The 25,463-nt window shown below is 41.8% G+C and overlaps 4 protein-coding genes and 1 long non-coding RNA gene across 5 annotated transcripts; 2 read left to right on the forward strand and 3 right to left on the reverse strand.

Annotated features, from left to right (window-relative positions):
- Positions 1-828: 828 nt before the first annotated feature.
- On the reverse strand, positions 829-2,798 carry LOC124214905 (uncharacterized). Its single transcript, XM_046617655.2, has 3 exons — positions 2,658-2,798; positions 1,976-2,302; positions 829-1,160 (listed from the first exon to the last, which is right to left on the reverse strand). Exons 2-3 carry the CDS (start codon positions 2,295-2,297, stop codon positions 1,066-1,068), a joined length of 417 nt encoding a protein of 138 aa, XP_046473611.1. The 5' UTR covers positions 2,298-2,302; positions 2,658-2,798; the 3' UTR covers positions 829-1,065.
- Positions 2,799-3,322: 524 nt separating this feature from the next.
- LOC124214904 (isochorismatase domain-containing protein 1) lies at positions 3,323-5,180 on the reverse strand. The gene is made up of 4 exons (XM_046617654.2): positions 4,583-5,180; positions 4,235-4,378; positions 3,900-4,085; positions 3,323-3,773 (listed from the first exon to the last, which is right to left on the reverse strand). Exons 1-4 carry the CDS (start codon positions 4,709-4,711, stop codon positions 3,621-3,623), a joined length of 612 nt encoding a protein of 203 aa, XP_046473610.1. The 5' UTR covers positions 4,712-5,180; the 3' UTR covers positions 3,323-3,620.
- On the forward strand, positions 5,028-11,429 carry LOC124214903 (protein N-terminal glutamine amidohydrolase). Its single transcript, XM_046617653.2, has 4 exons — positions 5,028-5,487; positions 6,164-6,317; positions 6,481-6,751; positions 6,837-11,429. Exons 1-4 carry the CDS (start codon positions 5,396-5,398, stop codon positions 6,995-6,997), a joined length of 678 nt encoding a protein of 225 aa, XP_046473609.1. The 5' UTR covers positions 5,028-5,395; the 3' UTR covers positions 6,998-11,429.
- On the reverse strand, positions 11,050-25,298 carry pwn (pawn). Its single transcript, XM_046617647.2, has 7 exons — positions 25,230-25,298; positions 23,576-24,703; positions 16,266-16,584; positions 15,512-15,868; positions 15,175-15,422; positions 12,373-15,080; positions 11,050-12,225 (listed from the first exon to the last, which is right to left on the reverse strand). Exons 2-7 carry the CDS (start codon positions 23,628-23,630, stop codon positions 12,109-12,111), a joined length of 3,804 nt encoding a protein of 1,267 aa, XP_046473603.1. The 5' UTR covers positions 23,631-24,703; positions 25,230-25,298; the 3' UTR covers positions 11,050-12,108.
- On the forward strand, positions 18,023-24,599 carry LOC124214908 (uncharacterized). Its single transcript, XR_006882227.2, has 3 exons — positions 18,023-18,141; positions 21,537-21,705; positions 24,458-24,599. It is a non-coding gene; the product is annotated as an uncharacterized lncRNA (long non-coding RNA).
- Positions 25,299-25,463: the final 165 nt, after the last annotated feature.

Genomic DNA, 25,463 nt, shown 5'->3' on the forward strand with positions numbered 1-25,463 from the left:
CACCAATGCCTCGTCACGTACTCAAATCACGGCGGCGTACAGAAAAAATTTTCGACCGCGGTTGACTACGTTTTCTTTTCTTTCTACTATAATTTTATGATCTGCGTGCAAGCTTGATACGGGCCTAGCTTTTCTGCATAAAATCGAAAGACAACTTCTCGCGTAACAAGAACTATTACGACTAATTATCTCGACACATATCGTTAACGTGACCGACGAGCCTGAAGAATTTTATCAATATGGCGGACCGGTCACGTGGTAATTGTTTAAAACAAACGAACATCGCATTAATAAGCGCGAAACATAATTCAAATTCAAAACAATTCGATGAAATACCACAGAGACAACTAATTTTTAACTCATAATACATCAGGCTCACTTAAAAATAATCATTAATTCGTATTAATACCAAGTAAATGAAAATTTTGTATCGAAATTATAATTAATTGCCTATGTCGTTCATATTAATCTTGTAATTACACAGTAAATATATTTTGAATTTGTACGAAAATAAATTAGAGTACGCGTGAAATACGTTCCCACGAATTCAACTGGTCGCATCGGCGGCAAATTTTGAATTTTCAAATATCGTTCGTCCCGGGCATTGTACTCACTCCATCTGGCAGTTATTCTCGGCACTATAGGCACTTAAATTGTGTATTCAGTCACTCAGAAATTATTTATTTTCGTACGTTATCCTATAAGATGCTTAAAATTTTACTTTTCTATTCTCACAGCTTTCAATAAATTTCTTGAATTCTAAATTTGAGGTGAAATCATTAGATTTATATTGAAATATAGAGCTATAATTGGGAATGTGGGCAAGGAAAGGAAACGGCATTGAATCTTTTTCATCGTTAATAGGTATAAAAAATTATACAATAAAATATGGCGATTTATTATAAAACGTTAAAGGTCTTTGAATATCACTCAGTTCGTAACCGACTGTCAACTTAATATATAATGCCTCCTGTCACTACGACTTGATTTTTGTGCAACTTCACTCTTAGCTTATGAATTTATTGCAGTGGTCGTAATGGAGGATATTCAACTTTAATGAAACTCCTACTTCCTTTTCTTTTGTTGCTTCAATTTCCTCTTCTCTTCTCGTTTCTTCTCCCGCTCGGTCAGACTTTTGTATAGCTTGTATCCAAAGAACGCTGAAAAGAAAAAAAATCGTACAATTTCATTAAAATCAAAGTGACTAAAAATTAATTTTGTAGTAGATTTCAGACACTCTTGTTACACCGTACCGAAAATTGTGGCAATAAAAATAATAGCAGCAAGTATCGTGGCATAGGATCGAATCAACATCCAAAATTTAAAAGCCCAATTGCCAGACGTGTATTTAGACACCGAATTCTTAAACGCTTCTTTAGCGTTTTCCATAAACTCGGCTTTCCCATCCTCGTCAAGTTCGCGATACTTTGTTAACATCGACTTTATTTTATCCCGCACGGCCGGACTGAGGTCGTCGACGCTTTCTTTAATCTTATTGAATATCTCCTCCGCCATTTCTTCAATACAATACTACTATTTCACTTCAAGACTCGCTTAGAACGCTATCTTTCAAATATTAAACTAATATTTCTCAAGCATATGGCGAGTTCCGAATCACCGATAAACGCGACTGTACACCTGACGTTGAACTGCGGCGATTAGAAACACAGATACATTATTTTTATCTCAAGAATTGAATAAAAAAAATTCCGAAGGTATCAGATTAGATAAAACGAGTTAAATTCGTTGTAAATCTTGCACAGATTCGAGTAGAATAATTCCTCCCGTATAACCACAAGCGCCAATCTTCGCAGAAGCTACACGACTATAAACTATCGCAACTTCGACAAGCTGGAAAAATACTGAGTCAACAAAGGTTCAATGAATCGCTCAAGCGACCAGGTAGGTATTCCAATCAGCATTTTGCGCGTGTAAATTCAACAATCGACCACTTTAGTCAGCAAATTGCGATTACCAAATATCAGAGCGATCACCGCGAGCAATGCGAGAAGCATGAGCGCCTGGGACGTGAACGGAGCTGCAGGAGGAGGAAGATTCTGTCCGAAACTGTTCCCGCCTTGGATATTCCTCGTCAATTCTTCGCGTAAACTTTCTTTATCCTCATCACTGAGACCAGTCATTCCATCGAGCATTTTCAATAGCTCCTCCGGCGAGGGTAACTGCGACGGATTGACATCTGGTATCGAACTTGGATCAAAGTCCGGCAATTCGTCTTCGATGGTCGCATCCTCGGAGCTTTCTGCCATTGCTCCTCGAAGACCGTAAAGAAGATCCATTTTCGCTGCAAATTAAAACAGATGCTAAATGAAATCGAAAATGAGATATTAGGAAAAAAACACACCACTCGAAAGCTCAGTATTGGTTTTTATTCAAAGTGAATTTTGATTCCCGCATTTTGTATACCGGCAATCTTCAAACCCCAGTGATTGAATTAATCAATATTGCAGGTAGTAAAAATTCAACAGAATTCTAACGTTGATTACAACAGCTGTTGATATATCTTTACAGTTTTTTTTTAACCAGATAAATCGAGGCCTGAACGTGACGTTAAGTAACTAAGGTTTACTACTGATAAACGAGCGAATAAGGATCATAGTTAAATTTTTTTAAGTCTTATTTATTTCCGCTGCACGCACCTGTTCAACCAGAAATGAAAACTACTGCCAGCGACGAGTGTTCAATGGTAACACGAGCAAGGCAACGGTTACACACGTTGTACTGTTGTACTGTTATCAATTCATCGTTGACACGAGGCTCGGCAGCATTCTCGGCTAAAGATAATTGCCTGCAGTTGAAGGCTTGACGCTTATTCGTCCGATCATCTGAAAGGCGGCGCCTCACTTGCCACCGATGACGTGTCCGCAATGTACCGTTCGCTGCCTGCTTGCTCTTCCAACGTGTCACCAGATCGCCATGATGCATGTGGCCGCGTCCAACTTCGTCGAAGATGCTCGAAGAATCCGGGGGAAGAAGTGATATGAGGTCGTATGATCGGTTGGCTGGCACGTTGGAACAGAAAATTTCCACGCGCCACGACTCGAGGCTAAAAACAAGTGTTATTTTTATTTCAGCCATCGCGAGTATTTGGATTATGTCATCACTGCTTGGAAATGTCAGTTTTCCAATTTTACTTCGCTGCAGGTTTTGCTTTCCGCAATTCCGCTCCGCTTAGCGCCTCCACACCGCAACTGAACACGCAGCCATGCAAGCAGGTCACATAATGGGAAACTTTATTATTTCAATGATCATAATAACACTTCATTGTTTCATAGCGAAGTAAAATTATCGCATAATATACGAGTATAAAATAACAATATTATTCTATCCTATAAGTCTTTGCAATCAATAATTGCATAGACATTGATTCAATACGTAGTATATTGTGTCTAATGCTCGGTTTTGCAAACCATGATGCATTGGTAATATCCACTTTTCATTAGCCTAAAATTAATTAACTCCCGATATCTTACTTAGTTATACATGATAATAAGCACTGTTCAACAATATAGAAAAACTAATACCCCCAATTCATTTAACTACGAGTTGAGTTCGAAATAAAAAGATGATACTCACAAATTCTAGTGTTAATATTTGTGATACTAAATTTTAGCTGATGGAACTAAACCTGTGTAAACCGAAGGCTCTTTTACGAGACGTTGCAGTTCCTTAAACTTTTCATGCTTGGAGTCGCCCAATAGTTTGAAGAGTACGCTTTCGGAAGTTGCTATCTGACACCCGACTTGCCTCATTCTCTGTAAGGAATTGAAACAGCGTAAATCACTAGAGTATTCGCAATTACAAATATTATTCACTATTTACACCAAATTTTCGGTGTGGTTTGAATAAGTTATGTCCTATGCGTCAAGCACTTTCATTACCTCGATCGCAAGCAATCTGTCCTCTTGCGTGCGAGACGAGCAGCAATCGGCCACTGCATGGACCTGGAACCCATTGGCGGTAAGATCCAGTGCAGTTTGCTCGACGCAAACATGGGCCTCGATCCCAATGAGAACTACCGACTCTGGAGGACCACCTGAGCAGAGCGTAGAAAGTTCTTTGCACACCTGAATTCAGACAACATGCTACCGTGTGATTCGTCGCTATTTTACTGACTAAGATTTTAACTTCCAAAGAGAACGGGAACAGGATTAAAGAGAATTCTTTATCATAAGATCAAGTTTTAGGAGAACTGGATAAACGAGATTCTCCTTACTTCTTCAGTGTACATGCTGAACTTGGTCTTTGCGAACGGTCCTTTTGCACCTGTTATATCCAGTTCCGAAACTGTGTTTCCTAAAGCCTTAGGATTCTGCTCGGTAACAATGATCGGTACATCCAACAAGCGCATGCCGTTCACCTGGGAGATGAGAATGATACGATAATTTCAGATCGCTAATGATTTGATGATAGAAAGAAAAACGAAATTAAAGTTAGTATCGTTATTGTAACTAAGCATTGGGGAAAAATTACTAGCTTTCTAATTTTACAATGATTTTTTAAGGAACTAAGATGATGTTACTAGCTTCAATATGATTTAAAAAAAAATTAAATCTCGAATTACCAGCTTCGCAGAGTTAGCGACGATCTTATCGAACTCGAATATAGCCTTGGCGAATTTCACCTGCATATCGCAAACAAATAAAGCCGTTTTCCCGTGGCGAAGGATCGCCTTCGTAGCGCTCAGAGCCATGATCCAAACTGTGATATCTGCTCGACGATACTTTAACCCGCAATTACGACGAATCGAAAAGAGTTGGGTACAGAGCTGCAAATTTCATGGGTAGTAGTATCAGTTTCGGGTTTAATCCTCTTTGAGCGGTCCCTCTGGCCCTTCTATCTAATCTTCTTTGGGGTTTAGCCGAGTCGGATTAGGTTAGGTTAGGTCAGGCTATCAGCCAATAAAGAAGCGGATCTGTTCGCATCGAGTTGAGAGATGGCGCTACCGGCGGGGAATCCGCATGACAAAAGAAGGTCGCAATAAAAAAATCAGAACTGCGGCCTGCGCAGTAAAGCGAATGTGCGAATACCGATGCAGAGAGATACATAAAAAGCCTTCCCGAAATCCCCACTCAACAGGCAAATCGTAGCTCCCGAGCTCTCGCCACTCCGTTTTTCGCTTGCAGACGACGCAAGAACCGCTTATTACCGGTGAATAAAAAGCGTTACGAAGAGCGAAAACTCCCGATAAAATAAGCGTGACGATAGTAATTTTGCGTAAATTGGGGTGAATGAAAAGTGTCATGAAGTGTGAGAGTATCACGCGGCGATAACGCGGTGAAATATCACCAGAACAGCAGACAAGCGCGAATAACAATTGAACATTAAATCGAAGGTAGAACCAATATCGGCTGATCGAGTGTAAACAGACTCGAGGATGGCTGCGGAATCGCGTGGTGCTGGAAACACGAAGCCTCTTGTCCCGCTATTCACCAAAGCCTCGGACTGCGTCCACACGAGTTGCTACTGGTGAGTTTCCGCCGAATTCGATACCCTCCTTGCTCATTTTATCGTTCATTTTCTTTTCACTGACCAGTGTCGTACTGCGGCACAGGTATCGGGGATCGATATCGCGGATTGTGGGATTCTTGCGGTCGTGCCCTGCCAGGATACGCCGCCATTTTTAAAGAGACTTGCCACCGACCAATCGCGTTCGCTTCTTTATCTCGCGCCAAAATTCCGAGCCCGTCATTGGACGCCCGGCCCGTTTCAAGCGACGTGTTATTGTTATTAGCCCGCGAACCCAACAACGACCCGATTTGTATTAATGCGGGAGAGTTACGCGGGTTTATCGGCGTTAATAATTCACCCCGCGATAACAGGCACGGACACGACACCAGCCGCGCACGCGATGTACATACTTTGCATGTTTTTGCAGTTTTTATCCCACTTTTTATATCTAAATCATCCCTCGAATCGCGCCGAGTTTATCCAACGTAGCGACCTTTGTTGTGTACACCGTTATTACGCTCACGCTTTTTCGCTTTAATCACTTCTAAACTGTATAAATTATTCAATCAAAACACTTCGGGCACCTCGTCGAGGTCCGCTCGTGTTTCAACTTCTATCTCTCTCTCTCTCTCTCGCCTTCTATTTCCCATCTCACTTTTATTTACACCGAGATGAACTCTTTTCCATATTTCAGCGAAGAAAACGTATGGAAGCTATGCCAGGACGTCGCCACTAGGCACGGCCCTGAATTGCAACACTGCTACGTCGCTTTCATCAGCAATCCTGGAAGAAGCGTTCCTCTCTGGCGTCAGAAGGCTGGCAAGGATGAGGATCAGCTTGTCCTTTGGGTCAGTATTGTCGTCTTGATGGATGGTTGGCTAAATTTTCAAATCTTGTGTCAGGTCTCTAGACTGTGAAAACCGATCGACTGGTTCCTGCCCATACTGGAATTTTTCAACCACTCATAGCAAGACATCGTTTTACACCACTTTATTTCTTTTCACTCTACAGGACTATCACGCAATATTAATCTACGCACCTGACGACAGAGCGGTGGTCTACGATCTAGACAGCGCTCTTCCATTTCCGACTCATTTCTGGAAATACGCAACGGAAACGTTCAGGTCCGACGAAGCTTTGCGCTCCGAGTACCACAGGAGATTCAGACTAGTCCCTGCTGCGACGTACCTGCAGCATTTCGCCTCCAACAGGCAGCACATGAAACGAGAAGACGGCACATGGATCAAAACCCCTCCTGAATATCCTCCGATCTCTACTCCAAGTAAGTTTTCAGACTGATCAGAATTTGTGGCCTTGGAATCGACAGATTTTGGAACTTTACATACTCACTCAACTTCGTTTCTCAGCCTGCAAGGATAATCTGGACACTTTCATAAACATGGAACCGGGAACGGGTCTCGGAAGTATCCTAAGTCTGAAGCAGCTGGTAAATAGATTTTACAGACCCAGTGTTCCGACCACTTCTCCGCCGCAGCAGCAGCAGCAGACTCACACAACGCCGACTTAAGCGGAACGTTTTAATTGTCGGCAAGGCGTTTTGCCGTCGCGCGTTGATATCTGAAATGAAGAAACGATTAATTGGGTCTAAAAAACGTCCCTGGTTCAGGTGAAATTTCTCAACAGTCGAGTGAAAAATATGCAGTCTGATAGCGTTTACCAAAGTTTGACGTCAGGTTCGATAAAAGGGGATAAAAAGCTGGGGAGTTTAAACATTTCATTAATACAAAGTATATTTCTAAAATCAATTCCACGCCTTAAACGAGCCTTTTTTTTAGCAATGTATGCATGATGCTTTTTGCTGTTAACGTTGTCGATGAAGTAGACAGTGTTTTGCTTAAATTGCGTTAGTTCAATTCTATGAACGATTTATGCAATTAATCATTGCGCAATATATGTTTAGAGAGATTACAGATTTTTTACTGTCAATATATACACATTTAGTGTGCTTTTAAACGAGACTCTAATTTCTTCAGCTGTGTTTCACCAAGACTTTTTTCTTACCATTGTGTACATGTACTTTAGGAACTAATGATTCTGCTTTTCGGCTAAAGATACGTTTTTACGTTTGCATTATAAATACCGAACATCACACTTGGTTCTTATTAGTTGCAACCAGAGTTCGTTTGTTTTTTGTTCTAGGTACTGCATTATTGCATGAAAGACTGACGTGTCTCTAGTGACAATTTCGTGTATCATTAAAATTACGATTCTTGCTAGTTACCTGTATGCTTAATTATATTATATTTACCATACCTGTTCGAACGAATTCGAGTCCAGGTTTTAGCTGGCCAGTGAATAAAATGCCTATCACGGCAAAATTATTACAACGACTTATATGCAAGTATGTCAATATTTACAATACTTATTATCACTTTAAATATAAAAAACAGCCCAAACCTGAGAGCAGCTTTTTTCCATTAGATCTTCATTTACGTAGCTCGACACGCAGTGAGCTGTACATCGATAAAATATTTATAATTAGATAAATAATGATTAATCAGCTACGAATCTTTACCAAGTATTGCTGATTTCAAAAGTTCAATTACACTTTCATACTATATACAATTTACTACTATTGTCGTAATTTAACGTGTTCTATCACTTTTTCTACAGCTTTATGTAGCTGAACTCAGCACTCCACTGCGTTTTTTATATCGTGCTACGTGCCCTACTTGACCAATTTTTAATCTCGTAATAATGATAATAATGATAATAACAATAACAACAAATTCAATTTTTCTCAGATTACACATTTTATCAATGCGTTCATGCATTAACTATTTGCACGTTGAAAAGTAAATAATATATATTTATTCCGATGTCTATGGAAAAGGGTAAGTAAATCAGTTACCTTTTACGCGCCGATGGTAAATTGGTAGTAAAACTCTGTTTTCAATAAGGGACATCATCCAGTTTTCATGGGTTTAACTGTGGCAAAAAGAGAGAGGTCTAAATAAAATATAAACGATATTGTGATATATTACAACTTTCTACTTTATAAATACCTTGATAAATACTTGTACATCTATTTAAAAATTAATTTTGAAAAATATATCAAAAACAAAAAAAAAAAAAAAATTAAAATAATCTCTATCGATGGTGCATGTGCACGCATTCGCTTGTTGGTGAAAAAAAAAAATAAATAAAAAATAAGAAGTATTCACTTCAAAAATAAATAAAAAAATTTTGTTCGCTCTAATATCGTATTCTAAAGTATCTGTTGAATGTTATACGTGAATCGATATCCGAGGTACTGTAAAATTTTTAGATCTCAGAGAGTTATCTTATTCACATTTTCTGTAATAAATTTTATCAGTGTTTTAATTGCTTGACACAACTATCATTAACAATTCAATTATTCGCTTTGTATTTTTTCTTTCATTCTAATCGTCACATGATCAACACTCGTAGGACTTACACGATGAAAGTTGCATAGCTTACAACGCGATATGATTTAATAGGATTGCGATGAAAATCGACCAATACCGACATCGAAACAGAAAATGAATAAACAAATAAATAATAATATTCAATTTACGAATGAAATATATTTTTTAACCGACGATTATACGTATAATGTGTATATATATATAGACGAAGCGACAACGAAAATTTAAAAAAAAAAAAAAAAAGAAAGAAAACAAACTACGAAAAACGAGAATATAACAAACTTCTAGTCTCTAGCCTACTATACGTACAGCATTACTAATTGAAATTGCGCAGGAATTATTCGAGCGACAAAACGACCTCCTATAATTATACAACACTTGTATTCTAATTCTTAAACACTTGTCAGCAAATTTCGCTCATACACTTTGATTTTCTATATTTCGCCATTAAGAAGACAGATTCTTTCCATACAAATGACTGTAAGTCATCGGTAGCGCATATTGAATGAAAACTATGTATCTAGAATAAATAGAATAATAATATTCATAGAGCTATGTCCGCTTTTTGCGTTATACTGTTTTACAATTAGCGGCCTATAATTGATATTCAACTAACAATGAGTTCTACCAACAAGCGAATTACTTATGTACTATAAGTATGCATGTATGTATGTATGCATGTATGTATGTATGTATGTATGTATGTATGTATGTAACTGTCAGCCTGTAATAACGATAATTGGGATAACAACTGTCTTTAAATGGTTTCTACTCCAAGCTGACGAGTTTTTTGAAGTGACTTATTACCGTACTATGCGACACGAGCAAAAAAAAAAAATATTTGATCGTCCACTCTTTGCCTTCCGATACTTCTTCTTAATCAAATCCGCTATATTAATTATTACGGATAGACGTAATACCTACCTATGAATAAATATTAATCAGGAGCACAAAATTGTATCCATATCACGGATGCACTATAATCGTAATTACGTTGCGTGTGCCCTAATATCGCTTAGAATATTTAAACTCATCTCAATTTAGACTTAATTGAATCAATTATCAAAATGTACGTATCAAAGAAAAAAAAAAAAAACAATCATGTACCTACTTTAACGAATCGTGGTATTCTGCGTTCTGAATTAAATATCACAATTTACCTTTAATCAATTCCAAACATTTCGTATTCTTCCTACTTACTATATGGTGTATAGAAATTAGTCGAAGTTGCAATTTAAAAATTTTTTTTTCATAGTATCATAAATCACACCGCCTGTCACTTTTTATTGACAATTTAAGAGAAGAAAGAAAAAGGAATGGAAAAAAAATTACCTCGAGTCAATGATGCGTGCAGTCAAGGCTAAAATGCATATTGTATTGTGTATTATAGGCACCGACTTTCTATCATGGAAATCTTATGAATAATAAATATTTCTTTGATACAAAAACAATAATTATCATCATATATATATGTATAAATTATACACTTTGATCCATCTTTGAAGCTACGAGTCCTCTTCTGTATTCTGTCTCATACCTGTTATTCTCTAGCACTTTGCAAACTCGGTGCCTAATATCTTCAATAATTACTCACATGTACTGATAATCAAATTATACCTACATCCCGCTTTGTATGGAATAAGTATATTTGTGTATCGCTTTGTCGAATGCCTAAACACAAATTTTTACTCACCTCGATCCACTTACATTATTGATATCATTATTTTTAATTGGTGAAAAAAGAAGCAAGTACGTTAAAGAAGATATAAAAAAAATGAAAAATCAAAAAAAAAAAAAAATCAGCGAATTGTCTTCAATGTTATATCAAAATATAATAATCTTAATATCAGAATTACAGTTCAAAAAAATATATATATAGTATATATAATTGCATATATATATATATATGTATATATATATATACACATACCTATATTGTATATATATTTATTATTATTTCATATTAATATTATATTATACATATATAATATATATAATATATATCGGCGATTGTTCAATCGAATAAACAACTGGAAACACATTTTTCTTTTCAATCATCCGAATACTTTTTTGTAGAAACTATATTCTTCGTTGTTTTTTTTTTTGTCCGTTTTTTTGAACTTCAGCTTAAGAAATCCAACAAAATATCCATCAATTTTTTCGACAAAAATACGTGTAATTGTATTGATTTTGAATTAAAAAATATATATATATATATTTATACTATATTATACTCAGCAAAATTAAAAGTAATAATACGATTCTGCTTACAGTAATGCAACATGATTATTGGATAGAATTATTTCAACGTCTTTATATTAGGGCTACATCTGCAGCACACGATTCTTTTTCAAATTTTATCAATTATAAGTTACATTATACTAAATATTATAGACAATACGATACTATTCTAATATTGACAATTGCACTGGGACTCATAGACAGATTTGAGAAATTGGATAAAGTTTCTTAAAAAAAAAATATGAAAAATGAATATTCCTTACAATCGAAATGCACAGTCCATGGATACCAGTATTCGTATACGACAAAGGCAACTCTAAGGAACAAAACCCAAAATAGCCCATCACCGTTGCCGATAATAATGTGTGTTCCCTAAAATGTCTTGTCGCAAAAAATAAATATCATTCCACGATTTGTCGATATGTTATACAATATGTACTTAATTAATCGATATCTTACTATTATCATTTATTGATTTATTTATTTTTTTCTTCACCTTTTAGTCTTTTTTCTAGTGTAAGTTTTTGAGCTAGCACGAATTCCGAATCCGAAAAAATACACAACGTTGGAGTATAAAAGTAAGAGCAATCTAAGCCTATATCTACGTTTCTCTACGTAAATATAAAAAATGACATGTCAGTCGCACTTTGATGTCGAACAATGTCCCATTGTTTTACCCTCTCGATTTTTTACCTTAAAATTTTTATTCAAATATTTTTCAATCAGTTCAATATTTGAATAGCGTATTAATATAGATGAAAAGTGACGTTAGAAGAAATCGTGTTACAAAATTGTCGACACTTTTACGATTTAACATCCCCTGAACGATCCACGATTTGTCAAGACGGCAGTTAGAACCACTTTGCAAAATTGCAAATTATCGTCTCCTGAGTCATGTAAGTAATTTATTATAAAACATAATAATATTTTTGTAGCTATAATCGTTGCTTATCATTGTTGTTTATTATTATTATCTCTATCAAATTCCCTAAGTTCTGTAATACGGTCTAGCCATACTGTAGGTGGACATTGGTATGTTGTTTTTCGACAAATGCTGCGAATCACCTTGATCGTACTCGACGTCGTAATAGATCCCGCTTTGATTCTGAAAAACGATTATACAGATTGAATTTTTAGCTGATGAAACGAATCGAACCTTGCGGGAAAAAGAAGACAAATCGTTTGAAAAATGTTTTGTAACATTATTCGCGCCAATGGTCCTTAACGAAATTTAAAAACCCTTGGAACTCACCGCCACGGAGGATCTGGACTTCGGTCTAGGTACGTGAAACCCTCCATTCTGAGGTATCAGATCGGCTCTGTCCCGGTCTTGGGGTTCAGAGTCGGAGCTGTCGGGCTCAGGTTGATGACGATGTCGGGGCCTGGGGGGGGCCTGAAGTCTGGGCAGTGGGACCGGCGGCAGAGTGCCGTGCATGCTGAGGGTGGGATAGCCGAACATGGCCGAACTGGGCCTGGTGGAGCCCATCGGCTCCGCGGCGTAGAGGTTGGCGGTGGCCATGTGGTCGGCTATGTGGGCCCACATGTAGGGAGGCAGTCCGGTCGGCGGTCCCTGTTTAGCGGAGGCCAGAGTCCCAACGGAACCGACCCTGGCCAGGGTGCCGGGTAAAGTCCCAGGCATACCGCCCTGCATGTACCCGTAAACCGGTGATCCGACGGCCTTCTGTTCGCGGGACCATCGCCGACTCCACATGACCAAGCAGACCAGGGTCAGGACGATGATCACCAGAGCGGCGACCGAGGCCCCGATAGCGACGCCAAGAACCTCGCCGTCGATCTCGCACTGGGACCCGTAGTAGTTCCCGGTGCAGGCGCACTGCATTTCATCACCATGCTGGACGTAGGAGCAAAGTCCTCTGTTGTTGCAGTGGGTCGTTGGACAGGAGAGGCAGACCCTGCCAGCCTCGCTGGCCTCGGACTTGTGGGGATCCTTGAGGCCGGGTTGACAGGCGCAGGTGAAACCGCCCCAGGTGTTGGTGCATACAGCCGACGCGTGACAGTCGTTCAATTCGGAGGATGCGCACTCGTCGAGGTCCTGAAGGTTCGACACCGAGCCCGGTGGACTGTCCACGTACAGCGCGCTGTTACCTATGTTGTTGTTACGCCTGTGGATCACCCCCAGGAGGTGCTTCTGCAGTTCCCCGGCAAGGGCGGGCCTCGCGGTCCTCGGCTCGAGGGTGAGCTTCAACGTCGTGTTCACGAAGACGCCGCCCTGTCCTTGGCTCACGTCGCCCTGGTAAATCCCGTTAACCGAGGAGCCCATGTACTCGTCGGAGAAGGGGGTCATCGACATGGCCGATTCGACGGCCCGATTGGCCTCGTAGGCGAGGGTCTCGTAGGCCTCGGACTCCTTGTCGGCGAGTCCGTTGTCCCACACGACCTTCCTGTCGTATATCCTGTCGACCCTCATCGACACCACTATACTGACGGTCTTCTTGCACGGCAAGGAGTGCTGCAGCCTCGCGTATCCCGGCTTGCAGTGGCAGGCCGAGACACCCTGGACCGTGGCGCAGGCCTCGTGCTGACTCCCGTCGCACGTGCTCGAGTCACCGACTATGCAGGTGTCGATCCTGACCGGAGGCTGCGCGGGCCGTCTTGGATAGGGTCTCCTCGGCGAGGTTCCGGGCCGCGTTGTCACGGCCGGAACATCCGGCTGGGCGACCGCGTATCCGGTCCCGGTTATGGCAGCTGGGAATTGGGTTCGGCTAGGTTGAGGTTGCGCGACGCTCGTCGAGGATTGGCTGATCGCGGACGTCGCCTCGCTCGCACCGTCGAAGAGATTCAAGTACGTCCGCTTTCCGTCTATACTGACGAAGCCCTGGCCCTCGACCGCCGACGTCACGATCACGTCGGGACTACCGGGGTTTATAGAGACCCTAACGCTGTCCCCGGAACCACCCGGTCCCTGCACGGCCGACACCGTCACATCGAAGATGTCGCCGATCTGGGGATACCGCGTCGCGGAATAAGGCCGGTGACCCGCCGCTCCTTGGCTTCCGGTGTAGTCGAGGGTGTCGTCGATCACTATTCCTGGGCGTGGTCGGTACGCGTAGTAGTTCGTCGGTGCCGGACTGTTCGAAGACGAGGTGATCGAGGAGGGGCCAGTTTCCGCCTTGGTGCTGGTCTGAGGGGTCAAGGGCGGGAGGTTATCGGTCGGCGTCGACGCGTCGACCTTGGACTCGGTCGCATCGACCTTGCTGGGTTCAAGCTTGGGGAAGTCGATGCTTGGGGGAGGGTCGTCGTCGTTTTTAAGCGGTACAACCGTCGGCTGGATCTCGCTCGTCGTCGGCGTCGGCTCGATCACTTTTACCGACGAGCTCGTCTCCACGGCCAGGGTCTTTTCGAAGGTCGACATTAATTGCCCCGAAGGTGAGACCGCCTCCACCTTCGTATACGCAGTGCCGCTGCTGCTCGTCTCGGAGGCTTCGGAGTTCTTCTCCTTCGTCGGTCTCGACGGCCTGATCGGTTCCGGCGCCGAGGAAATCACCCGGGTTACCGAATTCTTCGCGGAATCGTTCTTCTTCTCACCGACGATCCCGTCGGAATTCGGTATGGGATACGAAAGCGGGTCTGAACCAAGGACCAAAGTGTTCTGCGGTATTATTTCCTCGTTCTTCATCGGTGGTTGATATTTTTGCGGTTTCTTCGAGGTGCCCTCGTTACTCGGTCGAATCGACTCCGGCTTTACATTCGGCTTCGGATCCGCCTCAGGCGGTTTACTCCCCTCGTTCACGGGGTCTCTCTTCTGCTGGTTCACCGTCTGAGCCGTCAGAGTTGGCCTGTTGCTCTGATTATCCGCCGTCACGTTCGAGTCCCCCTTGAAATTACTCTCCGTGGTTTGCGGCTTCTCCACTTTCTCCGGCCGCTTCTCGAAACTGGGTGGCTGATTTTTGTCCAACGGAGGCATCGGCTTGTACGGCGGTATCGGTCGCCTGTTTACTCCTATCGAAAGAACGCCTGTTAGCGGACTTACTAGCAATTTTACGGTCAACGAGAAGCTCCAAGCTTAGAGCTAAACTATAAGAGAGAGACGTACCTGGTCTCATCGGTCGATTCCAGAGGCTCTCGATCCCCGGTCGATTTCCTTGGCTACCAACGTGATCCGGCAAGGGTCGAACCGGTCTTTCCGGCGGCAACTGGTTCACGGAAGGACGATCGACCGCCGGTGGTTTTTCGAAGGGATAGGGATGGTCGGGAAGAGGCGGAGGGTTCATACCGGGAGTATCAAAATCCGGTGGAAGAGGAGGAACGTCCGATATTCTCGGTGGTCCTCTGTTGTTGATTCTGAAGGGAAAAATGAAAGTGTAAAATCGTGGTTAACCCTGCGAACACATCACTTTCATGGAATTCATTACAATCGGTCGAAAATTCACCTGGTGGCCTGTATCGGCCTCAACGGCCTCGCGGTGTTTGCGGCGACGTTCACGTTCCCGTTCAGCAGCTTTACTATCCCCGTTATGATATCTTGGATATCAGGATTAGCCTGTCTCTGTTTCCCGTGGCCCGGCAGAGCCGTTTGGAGAACCGGAGGTGGCGCGTGCTCGCTATAGATCCTCGGCATCTCTTGCCGACTTTGTCTTTGTTGGAAAATTGGCCTTGTATATCGTTGCTGTGGGTTCTGCCGTCCAAACGCCTGCCGCTGATGCAGGGGCTCCGACCTGAGGTCTTCCCTCATCGGAGCCCCTCGCTCTTCCCCCGACCCAATTTCGCTTCGAGTTGGAGCGATGCTTCTGAAACATCGAGAAGGTCGTTTAGCCTCGGGAATAATGGTCACCATGAGTAGATGTTAGGGTGAATCCTGGTTTAATTTTTTTCTCTTTAGTTGCAACTCGAAAAATTTGTGATAAATACTGAAAAGAAATTGTCGCAAAACCTGGAGGAAGTAGGAGAATATTTAGAGGTCACTGCCAATTATTGTAATACTTTTTATTTATTTTTATGTCTACACCTGTAGATATACAGTGCCGATTCTGTATACAGATGTCTTTACCGACACTTCGCTTAACCATGACACAAACCCTTTTCTAGAACGTTCGTGTGGTAACGGTGTCGGCAACGGAATCTGTATCCAGAACTGGCACTGTATAATATCTACCACAATGCAGAAACTGTTTCTCAACTGCTCACCTGAAGTAGTCGCCCGGCTTTATCTCAATGTTATTTCCATCGATGTGATTCACGTGCTTCGAGGCAGTCAACAGATCGATAGATTCCTCGGGTAAAGCGTTCCTGGAGAGTGTATGAAAACGTTCACCTTCCGTGTTCTCCACGTTCTCAGAGCTCGCAAACTCCAGGGCTGGATTCGTCCTCTGCAGTCGAGATAGGGACGCATCGTGAACCAAGTTGTTGAGCGTTTTTTCCCTGTTCGGGTACGAGCTTGCGCTCAAAACTAGCTTCTCGCTTTCTGGGAAATGGGATGTCGGTGCATTCTGGACTGCAAGGACCCCTGCAATTAAAAAAAAAGAGAAAAATATTAGATTATGCTTTTAAACTCGAATCATAATGCTGAAAAAAAAAATTGTGGATCAAGCCGATTTTCTCCGTATAATTCATCGAATCGTTACTTGTACAGTGAATTTTCACCTGCAGGTCAATGCTGTGCACAGTGAGCCTTTGTCTCTGCGGTTAATGATATGCGAAGGCAAATGTTTGCCCGCGGCATTGCCTATTGGTAAAAGTTCAGGTTCAGGTTCAGGTTCGTGCGTTCGTAATCACGCTGCCATCGATACGCGGCCCTTTGTTCAGAGATTTTTAAAAGGAGGGATAGAGAAATAGGCGACTGCGTTTACCTGTAATAACTGTAATGAGTACATTCTACACTCTGAATTTGGGTAACTCTTCGGTTCTTATTTTGCCCAGAATGTATAATAGTAGAATTTGTGGAAAACGTTTACGGATGAAATAACATCCCGCACAATGCACCATTGTTCACATTCGTCACGTCTGCATGCCGCAAATCGATTTCATTTCTGTCATCTCGTGCAAGTGTCACAAGTTCAATTTTTTCGTTTACGTATTCTTTTTTTTTTTCCTCTTACACGTCTATTTTTCAACGTACCAGTTTATTCGCCGGGTTCTTTCGCCGGTTTTGCGGACTGCAGAAAAGACATCACACGGGGACAGGTTCCAGCATTACGGAAAAGTAGAACGAGATAACAGTCACGCGGAAATCGGCGAGTCATTACGCTGCATGTTTTTTTCAAACTCTAGCGAGACTATTCGTACAGGTTGTGAAATTATTGCAATGGATGAGAAAAAATATGGTCTATTTATAGCAAATTGTATAACCAACTAATTTTTCATTACATATATAGGTATATTCCTAGTTTTGGCCGACGAATAGTTGTGCGTCTTTTAATCCGGAACTACGACCGTTAGTTGCGATGTTTATAGGTTGCTATTTCCGCATCCTCTGTTTTCTCTCTTCTCCTCGGGCAGTGAATGTTTCTTGTCTTATTTTTTTTTTTTTTTTTTTTTTTACCACAACTTTTTCCCAACTCGTATAAACGCTGCCACTTAGCGAATTTCAACATCGCAGCTGCAATTACCAGAGCCTTTGCATGCAGCATTTTCGCTGATGACCTTTGAGATGAGCTGCACGTGCTCTTGCAACCCGCCACCATCTGCTGCGCAATAGCTTTTACACTATCGAGCGGATGGTCATGCCATATTGTACCGTTGCTGCGCAAGCTCATCGGATCGCGGAATTGTCGCTAAACGGTTCAAAAACCTAACAAGCGGTAACAGTCGCATTCCGCAATGACTGAAACCAATTGTTTTTATTGTATCCGCTCTGCGAGTATTTTGTAAAGTTACACTCCTCTTCTCTTTCGGTTCTGCCCATTTTCAATTCATAATCATTACTTTCTGTTCGCAAATTAAGAAGCTCACTCGCCATTTAAAAAGTCGATAGATAGTCGAAGTTCAAAGGTTAGTCAGAGTTTTAATCGCTACGAGGCCACCCCTAAGTTCGCATCGTACACCGCACGGCTCGCTGCAGCCGGTGAGTTTCTTAAAACCAAAATAAGTCGAATAAGTTATATCAACCCCTGGCTAACACCCTCGAGCAACGTTAAATCTCGCTCAGAGGGTATAGTTGGCTTTGTTGGATCATCGAACAAAATATCATCAATGAAACTAATTTTTGAAGGGGACGGCTCTTGCGCTTACAGCTGTTCTCCGTAAATCGACGTAATATCAAAGTTACGATTGCAATAGAGAGATAGGTGTGCGAACGAGTAAGGATTTTCACGTACGACTAACACGCCGCATACATACTCTCTTTGTGCTCTTGGTAAATTTTTAGAATAGTTACTTTACTATATTTACTCTGGATTAGCGCTTACCAAAGTAAAATTGTACGGAAATTATTATTCAGTAGTAAGATGAGAAATAGCATTAACTGTTAGAGAAGAAAGAGACGATAAAAATGGTCTGGAAATCTAGGTGAATGAAGCTCATCATAATTAGCCCTAAGGTCTGGGAGAGTACATTGATGCAAGTGTATAACTAGTATTAGCAACGTTAATTAGCAATAACGACGATATTACCTAGATGATTAAAAAAGAGAATTATTATGAATCCATCCGGTACGTGCAAAAAAACGCGGTCTATTTTCAACCGTCGATTAATTTTTTTGTCCAACTAGATTCATCGCATTGCAATCTTGATAAACGGCGGATTGATAGCCTCGTATTTTCTCGCGGAAATACCACTAGACAGGCGGGGCAATAAGCGATGCTCGTATAACAGAACGATAATTACGCGTGCGATAGATGAAGAGAGAGATAACAAGGAAGCCGGGAAACGGTGGTAATTTTATTGCAGGTCGGCGAGCAGCGCGTCTACTATAGTAGTACAAATAACACGTAGTATTTTCTCTCGTTCGCACTTGAAGCGTAAAGATGTCCTTGTATCGACGTATTCCGCAACGCGGGGCGGTTGTGCGTCGGCTCGAGCATGAAATTCTTCACACGTGAAACATCAAAAATCACGACGATGGTTTCTATCGTCGTAGAAAGGCCAGCTTCTGTTTCGATTTCAACTTTTTCGAAGCGAGAAAAGTTCTTTTCCAAACAAAAAAAAAACAAAAAAAAAATTAGAGAAACGCCTGAGGACAGGCAATCCGTCTCCGTAGGTGTCCCAGTCCGCAACCGTGAATGTCAGGTTGCCTGACATCAGGCAATAGTTCGTTTTCTGAAATCCTTTCGGCGCAATTTTACTGATCACAATATTCAATGTGGGTATAATCCAGGGTCAACCAAAATGGATAATGAACGGGTATAAATTGCAGAATATAATAATTTCATTCCGCGATCCTACAGTTTAATCCGACAGTAATTGCACGCGAGCGGGGTTAGCAGCTGCTGCATGGCTTATAAGTTTACGCTCGAACTGTAATCGGGTAATTTCACCCGGCCGCAAACGTCGGGGCGTCTGGCGGTCGCGACAGGGCAAAAGCAGGGAAAGGAAAAAAGTCAATCCGCACGGGGATGGGGAAAAGCCGCGGAATTCGCGTCGCGGCGCTGACTGGTAAGGCCCGTTTTGCGGGCCCGTCGCGTCGCAGCTACTCGACTCGACTCGACTCCGCTGTCTCGAGGCGGTAACGGCAGAGCTAACGGTACTCATCATTCCAGCCCAATATTTATTCTTTTCACAAACGAGCCGGCGAGCCCGCCGCGCCCCGTTTCGATATATTTCGTACATGTGTCGCGTAAAATAGCGTACGTCGCACGAAGAACCATTACCAACGTCCATCATCGGACGTATTTTTATTTGAAACAGACTCCGGCCCACTGAACAAATTGCCTACCTGCTGCGGTTTTCTCCGTCAACTTATTAGATTTTACACCACCTGTACTTATACGTAGAAAGTTTACGAGACGTACCTTGCGCCTCGTCTATGCTCATGCCGCGTCGCGGTTTGTTCCCTTTTCGCACTGGCGTTCAATTTTACGACACCCATAGACAATATTGTAATGGGAGTAAACCTAAAGTCACGCAGTTATCGTATCGATTCACGTTTCGGAAAACTGGTTTTTTCGTAATTTTAGGAATCTCTGAAACGCAGTAAATTACAACGAGGCAAAAGAATTTATTCCAAATTCGTGATTTTCTTTCCCCCAATGTTTCGTTACGCTAACGTCACTAACTTCAGTCTCATATATTTATCGCTTTCCAAGCGGGGCGTTTTTTCCTCGCTTTCAATCATAATCCTCGTCGTCATAGTTTCACCGAATTCTTTTCTTTCCATCCTCCCTTTCGACGATACGCGTGCGCTGACCTAGGCTTGATGACCGCGGCTACTGATTAGCATGTCCGCGCCTTCGTACCGACGCGGGATTTACGGTATTTCGGTGACACTCCCTCTTCGTGTATGGCAGTAACGAAACTATTTTTATACGCAGACCTCCGCCTCTGTACGAACATTATAATACACGTGGAAATTGTTAAAAATTTATCGGGTGTCAAACGCGCACTGAATAAAAGCGTTTACTTACTGTTAACAAACGTATATTTCAACACGGCGAAATAGATGTTTTGTTATTATGATCAAGTTTTAGTTTACAATGAGCCAAATAATGATTGATAAAATTTTTTTAATAGTTAACAAATCGTATTTGGTTCAACTAAAATTTGATAATAACGAACCATTTATTCCACCATATCCAAATATACGTTTGTCGAGAGTAAATAAACTCTTTTCTCACCGTCAGTGCGTCGCGGGGGTTATTCACCTGAATTAATTACACCTGAATGATGCGGCCCTATAATGCCTGTGTGTATAATAAGTCGCATATGGCACCGAATCTAATGGACGAACCTTACGCGTGTGCTTATGTGCTTGAGGCTAGAATCTGTATAGATGGACGTTATGTTCATTCGACGATGAGATAATACCTTATAACGGTAAATAATATATACATCCGATGCCAGATGAGTGATGAAATTCGTCAGGTGTAACATCATAGGTATATATTAATATTCAACGATATGCGTAATATCACGTACCTGCATTACCTATACTCAAAATTTGAATGCGTGTTTTATTGTTCAATAAATATATACATATACGGAATGTCCACCATCTCTGTAATATATACTTTCCGCGTGCGAGATATGGACAAAAATAATCATACGGTGAAATTCTAGGTACCATAACTGAGCTGGCGATTATATATGTATGTATATGTAGAAAGTAAAGAAAAGTGATTCACTGCGACGACTAATCGCATGGGTGCCCTCCGGTTAAATTTGACACTTCACCATGTTGAAGTTATAGTAACGTTAACGTAGCGAAACATCGTGGAAATAAATCGTTGCACAATGTTAAAACGACTTTCAAGGAGCTGTCTTTTCAAAATGTTTTCACATGTATTCTTTCTTATTATTGACTAGCTGAATTTCAGACAATCCCAAAGCTGCGAAGTAACGATCTTCCTAAACATGCATCGTCAAAGTAACATCACCAACTTCAAACTCACGAAACTTCAGGGTACCACAACGCTTTATTTCCTCACCTGCGACGCTAAAGCGAGGCGAATAAAACGTCAGTATGCAACAGCAGGTACGTACAATGAGTTAGGTATCTGCAGCTATTTCGTTGTGCGACACTTTCACGGCCGATGCGGTTGGCGAAAGTTGAATATGACGAAATAATGTAAGCAAGTACTTCTATGATATGCGTGTAAATAGAACCCGTGCAGGATGTCGGACTGTTCGTCAACGACCTGCATGCAGGCACGTTTCCCTTACACGTTACTGTGCAAAAGTAAACGTAATGGAAACTTCAGTTACGGCCCTGATGCATTCGCTCTGCGGCTCAGTTTACTGATCAATCCTTACATCCACTTCGAACTTGAAGAGGAACATAATCTCTACTGTTGAAAATTGAATAAAAAAAAGTAGACTTTGCTGAAACGAGTCTTGGGCATTGTGTATTATGATATGGCAATGAAACTGATTGCCTTACGTTCAATTCATCTATCGCAGAGATTCGCCCATCGATCGGGTGATTTTAAATAGCAAGCACATCTGTCACCGTTCATTTGGAACGGCCTTTAATGCTCACATCGCGACCCGACACTCCGGACAACACAAACTACGTGAAAATCTCCGTCCGTCTTTATCTCTCTCTCTCTCTCTCGATCTCTTTGAATAGGTAAACTCGTATGCGCACGGAAACAGGACACGTCGTGTTTCGTTTCCACGTGACGCACGGGTTCATTATTATACGCGTTCGCGGCTTTCTCCTCAAGTGGTTTATACAGTAGCTGCACTATTCACAAGCCAAACGATAAGTAACCGCACGAAAGTTCGTTATTAAATGTCACCGCAACGGTTCCCAAGAGGAAAATAATTACCGGCGTGCAGCTACTGCAAAATTATACAAACACTCGTCTGATAAAACGAATTAACTTACGCATTCCAGAAATACACTGTTAAAAATTTCTGTATATGGAACTTCCTACACTGTATTGAAAGTTTTATTCGGATACGGAACATTGAAATCACCATACATTTGCCGTTTATTCAATTTACAAATAAAATAAATTTACTACACAATTTATTAAATTCAAATTACTTTTTTGTGTTTTTTTTTTTTATAAATTTTAATAAAGTCAAAAAATGTTAATCAATATTTAATACAAATACATAGTAATATGCGTAAATTTGCGATCCGATTTCGTAAATTGAAAACTCTTTTCTACAGTAAATGTGTGGTAAATTCACAATCATTTTTTAACAGCGATACATACCTCGCGAATAATTTCCAAACATTGATCATAATTCACATTTTACCGATCGTTCCGAACCGGATGTCTTTCGATCATTCCGCAGACGGTGCCTCATAATTATACATGCCGACATTTCACTTCACCGTACTTGCGCCGGATATAATTTCACGTTGCACTCAAAGCACACCGATGATGAGCTTCGTCCTTTCTCCACAGCTAATCGCATATACAGCGCAATTATCGCGGCTGTTACAGATATAAAATCATTCGTGATTTTCAACCGTTTACGTACATGTATTATAGATATAAATATAACACATAGATCGAGCGTTACTAGAGCGCCTTATGATCTAGTTCATATATCCTCCTGCATGTTATTGCACAGTGAACGCGTACAGGTAGGTATAATATAACAATGTAACGAGCGGCGTATTATAGTAGCAAGAAAGTTTCTACTCTTCCTTTAAACAGTTACAGAATACAGCCCGTAAAAAAATTCACTCGAATAAAATCTAACTCGTTCGACTGGCCTCGGCGGCATTAAAGTCTCCGCATTCCTTGGCCTCGGCGCTTCATCAACGTTTGAGATCAAGCATCTGGTGGACCCGTTAAAACGGGATTTCTTTTCTCGGATTTATTTTCGCCCTCTTATCGAGCCGAGAATGCGAGTGAAAAAAAAAAAACAAAGGAATTTCTCACCTGTGATCCCGACGCAGAAGCCCAGCAGAAACAGCGCGGAGATCGGCCCTTCCATCTGGCCGGTCAATCAACTTCACAAACGCCGCACTCCACTCCACGCACTTTATATATCCGATAAAATACACAGCCCGTGTCAAGGACACCCTAGGTCAAGGGTGATCCTCGGATTTCCGAAGTTCCGGATCGTCGAACGGCTATTCGCGGAACTCTGCCATTTTTGGCGCGTGATTTGAATTTCTAACGATTCAAACGTCACAGTTATACGCCGACGAAACGCACGATTTACAACTTGTCAATCGCACCACTCGCTGCATCGAGAATGACACTTTACACGCGGGTGTATAGCCGCCATTTTTTACCTCCTTCTCCCTCTCTCTCTCTCTCTCTCTCTCTCGATCCTCTATCCGTGTGTCTCGTATATACGTGTATTCACTGCTCGACGCGGCACTCCGGTTGACCCACTTCTCGGCCCACGATAGCACTCGGTATTTATATTGAATCCGGGTATTCGTATATCTCCTGTATTTGTTTCGACGAAACTCAATCCATATTCCACGATCACATTCGTTTACAGTTATCGTCGTTGCAGTGAGTTTTCTTCTTTCTCACCGTCATCGCACCTTCCCTTCCCCCCTTTTTTTTTTACCAATCTTCTATTATATTACGCACAAATTTTTATACAATTCGGGGTTTCAAAAGCTTCGAAAATTTCATATACTATATTCACCCGTAATTCACAGCTTCGTGCGGGGTTGCCGATAACTACACCAATTGCTACTGACCAATTTAACGAATACGTGTAGCGGATACCGTGGATTATTATTATCTCTCACAGATGTACGATCGAACCGATTTCAAAGATTCTGTTTCTCAATTTAACAGGATAAACAATTCGGGATGTCGGCAGCGACTCGCGAGGCTCGAACGCGCTACTTGGGTCGTTCACTCGACACTGGACTCTCCTCTCACCTCCTTCCTAGCTCGGTTCTTCGTGTCTTCGCCTCTTCCCCGTACCTCCCGCCTCACCTATGGTCACCGAACACCAAGCCGAGCCTGCCTGGAGTCCATCGGCTATCCGACCTCATCGCCTCTCGAGATTATAGACTCCCAAAGGAAAATCCCGATTACCTAAACAAAGGTCAACGATCATAATATTTTCTCTTCGAAATTGCGATGTGCAAACTTTACAAGTTTCTGGAACCTTGTTCTCTCTGCGATAATGTATGCATCAGCACCCTACTAAAAGTGCAGTAATTTAGATTCTACATCTGTTGTGGTGAGTATATGGACGGCATTTTTTGTTTTGAGTCAATTTGGTAGATCTACCTAACAATAAGCATATTGTAACTCTTATTATCGGATTTATAAATATTACCGCAATTGCTGTAGATTTGATTCGAAAAAATTGCTGTCTCTCCATATATTCACCACAACAGATGTAAAATCTAAAAAACATTTTTCTTTCCGTCTGGGTTTCTCCAAGATTCGCACGTACTGCACGACGCGCGTACACGTTGTAGTACGAGCCACGATATTACGGGTCTTAGCACACACGCTTTGAACTTTTTCATTCCTCTTTGCCATTCATCAACCGTTGCTTCGGACGAGTTGAACAACTCCTTGCAGGGAGCATGTGTGTTAAGGATGAACATACGTGTGGCAGGTACACCGAGAGACCCGAGTCATAGGCAGGTATCCACTTGTATAAGTCCCAGGAGAGGATAGCTGGGCGGGTGATCGCGGAGACCGATGGTGGCCGATTCACCCCGGGACTTTACAGAGATTCTTCACTTCCGGAGATTTGTAGGATTACAAATTTAGCGAAAGCCGAATTTCGAATACACTGCACACTCTGTTAAAAATTATAAAAAATTTACTACACGTTTAC

Source organism: Neodiprion pinetum, chromosome 3 (genome assembly GCF_021155775.2).
Source record: "Neodiprion pinetum isolate iyNeoPine1 chromosome 3, iyNeoPine1.2, whole genome shotgun sequence".
NCBI classification, from domain to species: Eukaryota; Metazoa; Arthropoda; class Insecta; order Hymenoptera; family Diprionidae; genus Neodiprion; species Neodiprion pinetum.